Here is a 12653-nt window from a genome sequence, read left to right as displayed (position 1 = left end):
GTTGCCAATCACTTCCAGGTAAACGTTTGGACCATCTACAGGCTGCAGCAACGTTTCCGGGCCACCAACACCACAAATTATCGCCCCCGTACTGGCAGACCAAGGGTCACCACAAGACGACAAGACTGCCATGTTGTGCGATAGCATGTACAGAATCCCTTCATGCAGGCAGCACGAAACAGCACGCCAGACAGTGGGAACACACGGAAGACCAGTCAGTACTGATACAGTACGCCAACATTTTAACAGTGGGAACCTCCATTGCCGTAGACCTTACCGTGGACCTATCCTCACCCCTCGTCATTAGTATGAACGTCTACAGTTTGCCCTACAACACCAAAACTGGCGATACAGGCAGTGGAGAACTGTTCTGTTCACAGATGAGAGTCGGTACTGCCTATCAACTGCAGATCTGCGTATCAACAAGAATATGGTCAGCGTTATTCAGACCAATGTGTTATGGAAAGAGACTCATGGGGAGGTGCAAGCATCATGGTTTCGGGTGGCATAGGCCTGAACCAGAGAGTGGGTCCTGTGGTGTTCCAGAACCTTGGTCCAGGGAGAGGAGGCGGCATCACAGCGGTGTGATACATCGACCAAGTTCTCAGACACCATGTCATACCACATTTCGCTAGTCACCAGAACAACATTTCCCAGCAGGATAACGCCCGGGCCCATACTGCCAGAGCTACACGGGACTTCCTACAGCAGAACGGTGTCAACATTATGCAGTAGCCAGCACTTAGTCCTGATTGAAACCCAATTGAACATCTTTGGGATGAAATTCAGAGGAGACTGAATAATGACTTACCAAGGCCGAACACAGCCGATTTTATTGCGCCAGGCCTTTTACAGAGTGTGGTTAAAGGTACCAATGGCCTTCATCAATCAATTGGTGCACTCCATGCATAGACGCTGTGCTGCAGTTATTGCCCCTCGTGGTGGTCACACTAGATACTGAAGTCAAGAGTCTGAATGGCCTGCAAACGTTATTCATTGATGTGTCAAGATATTGTACACAAAAAATGGTTTTGATCCGCTTATGTCTATTTCTGTAATGATTTGATTACAGTGCCTATCTAATTTTGAATTCGTACTGCTGAGTATATATCTAATGTGAAAATATTTCAGTAAACTAGGGATGAGAATCTTCAGTGTGTATGAGTGAGAGAAGAGGATTAAACCCATGTTGGGAATCGAACTTGAGACCAGCAAACTCAACAACAAAAACAATTTGTAATTTGATGTTTTATTCATACATGATAACAACATGCTAGAAACGGAAACAAGTAGTCTCCACAGACAGATGACTCGCCCAGTAGAGCTGAGAAGATAAACTCGAGTAATACTGATACTGTTCAACGTTATATCAGGTTCAAGAAACATCACCTTTCTTTTACCAGCCTGCAAAAATTCTTTGTTCGAGGAAAAACTTTTGTTCAAAAAGCAACATTTCTTAGACGTGATTTTTAAATCGGACAAATAATGGGAAAATATATTCTGTGATTTTTTTCAGTTGAATTAATTTTAAAATTGATTTCTGAAGTTCAAAGTATGCATAACTGAGTTTTGTGGAACAGTATACCAAAGTTTGAAGGAACAGTTGTTTTGATATGATGTTTGAAATTTTAGGAGAAAAATTGGAAAAAACGTAGATTACATGTAACTGAGTTTTTGTAACAGTATTCCTGCTTAATTGATTGTATTGATCATTATTATTATCATTATTTCACCTGGAACTTGCAAACTTGAGTTGAGAAACTCTTGTTGTAGACCTCTACCACTTTGCAGAGTCCTACATGCATGGCTATGGTGCTGCCAAACCAAGGGTAAAAATCTGAGCAATCAGCAGATCCTGGCACAGCTAAGAGACAAGACTCTCCAGAGGTACATTGAGTAGTACATTTCAAACATCGGGGGATGAGGGTCTTTCTGAGACTTCCCACCCGACAATGTATACAACTGGCTGTACATAGATCTGCAATGAAGCAGAAAACCCAGTAAGCGCACATACCAAGTAATGAATATAACAGCAAAGTTGAGAACAAAAGTCTCAAAATAACTGAAAGTTTAAGAGACCATAATACAGGCACAATAAATATACCACTATTATATGGTATAGTATATAAGCCTGAACCAAATGAAACACAACGACGTGTCAAATACGACAAAGTGTTTTAATGGCGAAGTGAAAGTGTGATGGCGGGGACCGTGTATAAACGAGCGACATCACTACACAGAACTACTGAATGACAAAAAGAAAGTGAAAGATAATACCTACACTTCTCGTAGAGGTACAAAAACAAAATACACACAAAGTCAGTCTTTATTAATGCTTCACAAAATATAATCCCGTAGGATACAAGTTGAGCTGGCAAACAACACGTCTAACGAGGCGTGCGAAAAGCAATAATCTGAGGTGGCTGACGTCACCTTCCGGTGACGCATGCGTAGACGAGTAAGCAGCCGAGACCAGGAAGTGATTGCAGTTCTACGTCTTTTTGACATCGTCTGGCAAGCCACGCTTTTCGAGCCGTAAGCAATAAGTGCAGGAAGTAAGTAGTGCAGGATTAGTTAAAAATTTAAACACACATATGCAGACTGGAGATTCACAAAATGCCTCCAATGTATTCATATTGGTAACAATTACTGCTGTTTAAACAAACTTCTGACAGGGAAGTAACTCTTGCAGCTTTATAAACAGGGGAGACAACTCTATCACATTAGACTGAAAGAATGCCAAGCAGGATTGGCAATGGACAGTTATAAATAAAAATAATTATTCAGAGTATCTACTAATTAATTTTTGTGAGTCTTTTGAATTTTAAAAAAATTGACAAATTTCATTGAATACAAAATTCGGCAGAGAACATATTATTTAAAAAAAAAATTAGTCTAAGCTTTGATAACACTGCACATCTTGAACGCTATAGATGATTTTGAAAGTTTGTTAACCAGCAATTCAGACCATGAGTTACAACACATATTGTAAGTTAAGAGATAGAACTGAATCCAAAATCACAGATCTGTTTGTGGTGTAAATATTTGAATTAGAAGTCATGTTTACACATTTTGAAATTCCTACTAGCACCAATACCTATATATGAATGAGCACAACAGTATAGAAGATATATAGTTAGAATCCATCTAATAAGTAGGGTTTTCCCCGAGGTGTGCAGGTTCTGGGTGTTGATTACCAATCATGTCAACAACAAGCATTTGCTATGTTTGATTTGCTGAAGTGACTTGTATGTCGCTTTATTTGTTGATCTTGAGTATACGACACATTTTTTAATAAGTATAAGTACCAATAAAATAGTTTAACCAACTATCTGTCAAGGGCATTACATATAAACTTAAGTTTTGTAACAATGCATAATGCTTAAGTCTACAGTACTTGTTAGAAAACATTATGAACGTCCGTTTTGGAATGTTTAATGTTTCAAACTGCCGTCTTTAAAAAACGTTTCATGGTAAGTATTTATTAAATAAACATCAGTACAAACAGTATTGAAATACATTGTAGGTTATTAGGAATTTTTTACTGCTAGCTCATAAAGATTTTCTGACAGTCATTTAGTTTTCAGCATTAAGTTCATATTTAAAGCCCATGACACATCACCACAAACATGACTACAACTGTAATATGTAGGACTTCAAGTGAGCAATCAGAACATTGTAACAAAATAAACCAAATTTATGATGAATTTGTGTAAATCACAACATGAGATGTATATGTACACATGACCTACTCGTATGCATCTACTCCAATTTCAGGGTGAAACCACGCTAAGGATCCTACATCGTCGTCTACAGCTACATGCCCACCACAGTACAACCCCTCGGACGTCAGGCTACTTGTGATACTGGAATACAGCTGTCTGACACAGACCCATGATAAGAAATACTTGCAATGGTGACAGATGTTACACCTGTGCAAGAACATAGTGAGTGAGTGAGTGAGTTTAGTTTTACGCCGCTTTTAGCAATATTCCAGCAATATCACGACAGGGAACACCAGAAATGGGCTTCACACATTGTACCCATGTGGGGAATCGAACCCGGATCTTCGGTGTGACGGGCGAACGTTTTAACCACTTGGCTACCTGCGCCCCTGCGAGAACATAGACTTAGGATAAGCAAAGTATGGCATTAGCTTTGTTGAAAGAGTTTGAAAACACTTCGCTAGGCTACTACTCAAATCGTCATGAAACGGTATGTTTCTCTAGGAGCAGTGCATCCTATGTAACCACCATATGTGACTGAGGCATCTTTCTTGTATCCATAACAACCATTAGATTCAGGATATGACAGGGATACCCTTCTAGTAACCCTGGCAACCACCAGAGTTGGAATGTGACTGAAGCAGCTTTCTTGTAACTATAGCAACCATCATATCCAGGATGTGGCAGGGACACCCTCTTCGTAACCCTAACAACCACCGAAGATTGAGGACAAACATGCAGCAAGGTGATGCAGGCAGTTAAGGGAGCTAACTCTGCACTGCATGCTGCAACACTGCACTATCCCTGTCCTCAGCCATGTTCACTATCCTTGTCCGTATCCACTATCCTCTGCCATGTTCACTATCCTGTCCGTATCCACTATCCTCAGCCATGTTCACTATCCTTGTCCATATCCACTATCCTCAGCCATGTTCACTATCCTTGTCCGTATCCACTATCCTCAGCCATGTTCACTATCCTGTCCGTATCCACTATCCAAGACAGTGCCCACTACCTCTGTCCTTATCCTGACTGTACTAGACTCTGTCCACTCTACTTATCCATGGTCACTATCCTAGACTATCTCCACTATCCAAAACAGTGTCCATATCCTCTATCCTTGTCTTTATCCACAATCCAAGCCAGTGACCACTATCAAAGACAATGTCCCCTAGCCTAGACAGTGTCAACAATCTGAGACACTGCCCACGATTTCAGATCATCCCTTCTTGTAACTGGGATAGACTAGATCAGTAGCGAGTGAGTGAGTGAGTTTTGTTTGATGCCATTTTAGGACTACTGAAACCAATGCTACCACAATGGGGCTGATTCCTGACATTATGTTTAGCATAGAATAGAACCCAGGTATTGGCTTGTCAGGGCAATGCTTCACCCACTAGCTTACCTCAAAACCTCAGTACAAGTGAATGAAGGAATGAATAGGTTGTATCATATTGTATTGAGGGTAAACCACACTAAACAAAGACCTCATTGTATGTGTTATCACCTTGGAGAGATCATATCTGATATACCATATCATATCATCATGGAGAGATCATATCTGATATACCATATCATCATGGAGATATTACATCACCATGGAGAGATCATATCACCATAATTAGCATATATATTTCCTTATATATACGAGTTCACCTTGATATCATATCACCACAGATTTATCATACTGTCATGGAGTTATTAAATGATTAGGAGAGAAGATATGGGCTGCAACGATTCACCCAGACCTCAATTTGATTTTCGATATTGGACCTTTGATTCAATCATTTTCGATTCGCCTGTCATACAAGTGAAAACATCAGATTTCATTTAACTCCCAGAGTTGGCTTTTTTAGTCTGAAATCCATCGTCGACTTGGCGATGTCTATTGACAACAATTCTCATTGGATAATTAGCCAGGGGTCAACCAGCCATGTTTCGCCCCATTCAGCGCTCGAAACAGCTCAAGTTGGAGTCAAAAGTACGTTCTTGCTGTGTGGAAATAATTTAGATAGGTAGTCAAATATCAAATCGAAACAGAAACTGAGGAAACTAAGGTGTCAGATCGTTGCAGCCTTACTATACAGAAAATGGCCATTAATGTTATCACCTTGAAAGATATATGACATCACCACATACATATCATATCATTGGGATATCAAATCATTATAGAAAGCTCATATGATGGAGAAATCATAACTCCATTGATAGATAATATTACCATTTAGAGATAGTATGTTTACTATCAGCAAGATAAATCATATCACATTTCAAAATCTTAATTTTTCAGAGATCATTATCACTAGCGAGATACCATATCAAGAACATATCATCATGAGAGATCATAATCACCATGGATACATCATAATGTGGAGGTATTTAGACCCCAGTGTTGTGATCTAAACGTCCATCCCGCAACACAATCTTCATTGGTAGCCACAACCTTGCTGCTAACACTTCCACCAGTATTTACGAAATGGCTGCTTAAATAATACAAAAGCTACCTTATGTGTTTCAAACTTCAAATAAGCACAACAATCAGCCAATGCTACACATTACAACCACTTCATCTATTTCACCAAAACCTAAAACAATTGCTTCCTTATTGAAAGGGCTTGCATCAGCAGTTCCCAAAAAGTGATGAATCAGCAAAATTTAATACTCTAAAGAGGTACAATCAACTACTGGCCTTGGACATAGAGCGGCTACACTGAAATTCCTTTGAAGCGATCTGATCATGGAAAATATCACCACAATGTCAATCACAGAAGAGTATTTACAATATTCTGTGTATATGTAAATAGAATTTCATAATATTATTTGAACTGTTCATTTGTGATGATAAATAATCTGTATGTTTGGATACAACCAGTATGGCAATCATGCAGGTGGGGTGGTGCTCTGGACAGGGAAGATGGGCGCCAGAGGAAAGGACATGTTGATATGGGTAGCACAATAAGGCATATCTTCTCCATGACTGCAGGTGGAGCCGCGGGCCAGGTTGATCATTGCCATGATGAATCCGATTATGGCCACCAATAGCCCGAATGTTGCCACCATGATGGGTCCGATGTTTGTCCTTGAGAACATGGCTTCCTGTCGGAGTCGCATGACGCTCAGGGCGGGGATGATGTAGGCCAGGGGGGCTGCTGCAAGTACCCCCTGAAACAAACAGAATGAGCTGCGGTTTCATTCAGGGATGAGAATGGGGATGAGTGAAAAATAAAGAGGAAAATGAGACGGGGGTGTTTGGGGGCCATAGGTGCCCATGCCAGATCCAACGACCCCAGTGCGACCAATTCTGCTGAATTCTGTGGAAAAATCTCAACTCTGTTCATTACTGGGTCGGTTTGGTGGTTGTCTTGAATAAATCAGGAGTTAGCCCCCTTTCCACATTACCGCAGGGTTAAATCCCTTCCACATTGCCATAGAGTTACCTCCCTTTCCATCTACTGTAGGCAGCGGGTTGCATCACTTAAGTTTGTGTTTGTTTAGAGCTGCACTTGGCAATTTTCAAGTTGTATGACTAGCTTGTAATACCCAAGTCAGGACCAGACAAACCAGTGGCTGATATTGTGAGCATCGAAATATGCCTTCCAGGTACAACTGATGCACCAACTGACTAGCTGCCCTACTTGGTTGTCAAGCAAAACATAAAATTCTTCTGACAAAAATTCAAAGTGCAACAATATGCAAAGGGAATTAACAAGTGTCATTCAAAGTAGCAATACAGTTAGTGAGTATGGTTTTATGTCGCTTTTAGCAATATTCCAGCAATATCACAGTTGGGGACACCAGAAATGGGCTTCACAAATTGTACCTATTTGGGAATCGAACCCGGGCCTTTGGCGTAACGAGCGAACGCTTTAACCACTAGGCTACCCCACGACCCCAACAAGTAACAATAAGTCCTCTCGATGTTTTCACAAAGTTCAAGTTTACCTTTATTTGCTTTTTCATAAAAATGCAAACTAAGTCTTAATGACAGAGAGAAGAAATAGGCTCAAGATAAAGCATTGCGGTTACTCTTTGAAATTGTTTCTGGATCACTTACATTGAGCTCAAGAACAATTCCGAGGCAATCTGTTGCCATGGAGACAGCACCTGTGAGGAACACAATGATGACAGTGATGGTGATGTGTCTCCACAGCGGCGTGGGGGGGTTGGCCGGGAAGACAGCATTCTCTACAACCTGCCGACACAGAAACAGAGAGAGTGGAAGAGCGATCAGCGCAGCACTAATAGTTTGTTTGCTTGTTGTCTAATGCCGCACTCAGCAATATTCCAGCTATATGGTGTCAGTCTTTAAATCATTTAGCCTGGACCATACAATCCAGTGATCAACAGCATGAGCATCAATCTAAGTAATTGGGATACAATGACATGTATAAACAAAGTCAGTGAGCCTGACCTCCCGATCCCGTTAGTCGCCTCTTACGACAAGTATGGATTGTTGAAGACCCAAATGTAACCCTATCTTCACAGGTACAGCAAGCGTGTGACTCGTGGGTTAATGAGTCAGTTGTTTGGGGTTTGATTCTAACCCAGAAAACCCAGGTTCATCATCCATAAAAACCAAGGTAAACTGTGTGATAAGATTCTGAAGAGACAAATATTAAATATATATTTTGTGTCACTTGTACTGAACCATTTTCAACCATCAACCATACAACGATTGGCGGAAAAGGCCTCATGCTCAGACGGACAGGAAAAAAGCTGGACTGTCTGGAGTGAGTGCGTATTGTTTTATGCCACTTTAAGCCATTACAACAATAGAACAGAAGGCGACACCAGAAATGGGCTTCACACATTGTACCCATGAGGGGAATCGAACCCGGGTCTTTGTGACGAGTGAACAGATTAACCACTAGGCTACCCATCGCCCCTGGACCATCTAGAATGTAATGTCAGTGCAGACGATGTCATTGCAGGAAATATCCCTCCCTGACAAAATCTGATAAATCCAATATGCCCTGGCATCCACTACTGTATATGATGGATGAGAACATATTTCCTACCTCTCTCGTGACAAAGCACTCCACTGGGTAGGTGAGCATGATGGTGACGGCGAAGGCGATTCTCACAATGTTCATCAGAATATCATCATGACAGTAGTTCTCCAGCAGGTCACCTGGAACAGTTGGTCATAAACAGTCAGTGAGTTGCTTTTAGCAATATTCCAGCAATACGGTGGGGACACCAGAAATGGGCTTCACACATTGTACCCATGAGGCGTTAAAGTTGGAAGAAGCTAGAAGACACTGATGAAACACAAGCAAAGAAAAGTTTTCATTATCAAAAGAAATATGTGAGTGAATTTCATTTTACGTCGCGTTTTTAGCAATACTGCTGCAAAATAAGGGCAGGGGACACTACAAATGGCCTTCACACATTGCTCCCATGTAGGGAGTCGCACTCAGGTCTTCGGCTTGACAAGTGAGTGAGTATGGTTTTATGCTGCTTTTAGCAATATTCCAGCAATATCACGGCATGGGACACCAGAAATGGGCTTCAAACATTGTACCCTTGTGGGGAATCGAAAACCGGGCCTTTGGAAGTGACGAGCGAACACTTTAACCACTAGGATACCCCATCGCCCCCACACTAACATGAACATGAAGAACTGACCTTGTGTTAACCCAGTGAAGGACAGGTATCCCACAATTCCTAGAACGAGGCACATGAACATGGCAAAGATGACACTGAAGTGCGTTACGAAGCCCCATCTCTGAGTCGTCGGGTTCTCCAAGGACGAGTGAATCAGGAATGTGTTGTGATGACACATGTATGCTAGAACATATCAGACACGATACAGAACATTGTTGTGGGCATTTGAATATAAGAACATCTCCGAAAGATGAGTGTTTAATAAAGCGACAAGTCCTGGAACACCACACCCGTCACAAGAGACATCATTAAGTGATGAGTGGAGTATAACTATCCTGGAACCCGGTGGGATAAGTCATATGGCTAATAACACGTTGACTGCCACCACGAGTATACTCGTAGTATCAATGTCTGGCCCAATTTGCCACTACGAGTTATGTCAACGATGTCCGCCTCGTGACCAGTGAACAACTTATAATGTCATATGCTTTATGATTAACTCAATAAATAAATTGGCCTCATCATTGTTATATATACTACAAACAAAAAATATGGGGGCACCTTAAATTTTGACAGTCATATATAAACTTAAACATGGTGAGGTTATTTATACTCTCAGGTAAATGCAACTTTTTGTGTGCTTAATGGACACTTTAAACGACATGTTGGAACATGCAGCGAAGCAACTGATTCAATATTCATGGAGTTTATGTGAATGAGACATTGTAAAAAACAGTGAAAGACAGGGTTGCTGAAACGCACCAGCACCATGTTTGATTCAAACGCCCAAACACAACAGCCTAGTGCAGGAGGAAGATTATTTTCTTAGAATGACGCACTTTATTATTAATGCCAAAACTATTATACAAAATATGTATTAAACAACAGATGCTACCCATTTTGTCTGGTGAACAAGGTTATTACCCAAGGTTGCACCAGGTGCAAGTAGGTTTTCAGTTCCTTAAATTGAGCTCAGATATACCTATCAGATTGTATCTTAAACCTTATTATGCAGTATATTGTAACTTTGATGCTATATTATAAATCAGATAACGCAAGAGCAGCTGGAGTGAGTGAGTAAAACTTTACACCGATTTTAGCAATACTGCAGAATATCAAGGCTGAGGGACACCAGAAAATGTACCCATGTGGGGAATCGAACCGAGTCTTCAGCGTGATGAGTGAACGCTTTAACCATTAGGCTACGCCAACCCCCCACCAGCAACTTGACATTCATTAGTAATTTGATGACAACGAATGTTGAGAAACTTATCCATTATTTTAATTTTTATACAGACTAAACAAAGTGACAGTAAGTGTACCATTATGACAACCTCAGGTAGTGAGTGAGTGAGGGAGTTTAGGTTTACGCCGCACTCGGCAATATTCCAGCTATATGGCAGCGGTCTGTAAACTATCGAGTCTGGACCAGACAATCCAGTGATCAACAGCACGAGCATCGGTCTACGCAACTGGGATATGATGACATGTGTCAACCAAGTCAGCAAGCCTGACCACCCGATCCCGTTAGTCGCCTCATACGACGAGCATGGGTTACTGAAGATCAATTCTAACCCCGGATCTTCATGGGTCGACCTCAGGTACAGGTCCAAGTGGAGTAAATAAGTTTTTGACAAGTTGCGTCCAATATAATCCATTGAGACCAGCCACAATTACCATCAATCTGGTGTGGGCCACTGACTCACATTAATGAAAACCATCAGAGACCCAATTACTGTGAAAGTGGGCTCCTAATAAACAGTCTAGACAGGCCAGGGCAGTACGCAATCAATGGAGGGTCATAGGGTCCCATTGAGAAACCAATTCACATCATATTTAGCAGGGATTATCTAGACCTCAGTGGCCTATTCTGCCACAAATGTCATTGAATTTCCCAAATTGTAATTAACAATTTTAAAAATTCATGTTAATAAACAGACCTAATAAATAATGTAATGGCATTTTAGAGGTAGCCTATATTTCACATAATATTAAGCAGGGTTTTTATCATAATTTAGACCTTCGCAGGGGCCTAATTTTGGCTTTTATTCCGCAGCAAATGTCATTACAATTTCCCAAATTTTAATTAATAATTTATTAACTCATGTTAATAAATAGACCTAATAAATAATGTTATGGCATCTTAGAGGTAACCTATATTTCACATAATATTTTGCAGGGATTATCTGGACATTCTCTGGGGCATAATTTTGGTTTTTATTCTGCAGCAAGTGTCATTACAATTTCTAAATTTAAATCAATTTTTTTTATAAATCATAAACAGAACTAATAAATAATGTTATGGCATTTTTGAGGTAACCTATATTTCACATATAATTAACAGGGCCAATATATAGGATGAAGTTTTAAAGCTTAGTTTTGTATTAATGGTTGGAATACAGCCTCATAACGAAAATAATGTTAATAAACACAACTAATAAATAATTGTATCTGTTTTTAGAGGTAACCGATACTTCATTTATAACAGAGCCAATAAATAGGATGGTGTTTTTAAGCTTAGTTTTTGTATGACTGGTTGGAATACGGCCTCATAACGAAAATAATGTTAATAAACACAACTAATAAATAATTGTATCTCTTTTTACAGGTAACCGATACTTCATTTATAACAGAGCCAATAAATAGGATGGTGTTTTTAAGCTTAGTTTTGGTATTATTGGTTGAAATGCATAATGACAGAATTCACATAGCGTATCTCCTGAATCATGTCTATCTAGTAATATAGCCGAGCTCTTAACAGCAGAAATAGTCTTCAGGCTATACATTTTTCAAAATAGACATATACAATATATTAACAGAAACATAACTGTACCATGTGATATTAAAGAGGCCTACATTGTGGCTTTGTAGAGGTAGCCCATATTTCAATTACAACAGGCTGCTAAATAGGACGAGGTTTATATAAAACAAATTGTATCATTGTGTTATTATTAAATGCAATCTCACAATCCAATATACAACAGATAAGAGACCAATAATAACAGAATCTGCAGTGCATCTGTGTGTTCATACAGCTGGCCTTAATAACAGAAACACTGTGTTGCTATTCAACCATACAACACGGGAAATATATTTGTATATTTACCAAACGCCATAATTCCAATAGCTTGTGTTATATTATAGTTGGCAAACTGCCACGCTCCTTCTGTCGGTTCTCTGAAATATAGGAAAGACATGTCTTACAACAAAACTGATTACACGAGCATGACATGAGTACATGACATCAAGAAATAAATTAAATATTACGGATGTAAAACAGTATTGAATTCAATGGTACTTTACAGTAAACTTTATTCGGGA

At 40.0% G+C, this 12653-nt stretch overlaps 1 protein-coding gene and 1 long non-coding RNA gene across 3 annotated transcripts in view; both read right to left on the bottom strand.

Annotated features, from left to right (window-relative positions):
• Positions 1-2884: 2884 nt before the first annotated feature.
• Positions 2885-4415, bottom strand: LOC124273591. The gene is made up of 2 exons (XR_006897704.1): positions 4321-4415; positions 2885-4241 (listed from the first exon to the last, which is right to left on the bottom strand). It is a non-coding gene; the product is annotated as an uncharacterized LOC124273591 (long non-coding RNA).
• A 147-nt stretch (positions 4416-4562) lies between these two features.
• LOC124273589 (putative sodium-coupled neutral amino acid transporter 11) overlaps positions 4563-12653 on the bottom strand; it is a 184863-nt gene continuing 176772 nt past the window's right edge. For both annotated transcript variants that reach the window (XM_046708872.1, XM_046708871.1), the window contains 5 exons: positions 12439-12509; positions 9354-9515; positions 8744-8856; positions 7780-7917; positions 4563-6887 (listed from right to left, as the gene is read on the bottom strand). In XM_046708872.1, coding sequence (XP_046564828.1) covers positions 6606-6887; positions 7780-7917; positions 8744-8856; positions 9354-9515; positions 12439-12509 — 766 coding nt within the window. In that variant the 3' untranslated portion in view covers positions 4563-6605. The remainder of the gene's footprint in view (positions 6888-7779; positions 7918-8743; positions 8857-9353; positions 9516-12438; positions 12510-12653) is intronic.

This window comes from Haliotis rubra, unplaced genomic scaffold (assembly GCF_003918875.1).
Source record: "Haliotis rubra isolate DU_JTF1 unplaced genomic scaffold, ASM391887v1 Scf182, whole genome shotgun sequence".
Taxonomy (NCBI): Eukaryota; Metazoa; Mollusca; class Gastropoda; order Lepetellida; family Haliotidae; genus Haliotis; species Haliotis rubra.
Note: the sequence above shows the minus strand (reverse complement) of the source record. Positions and strands in the feature narration are given on the sequence as shown.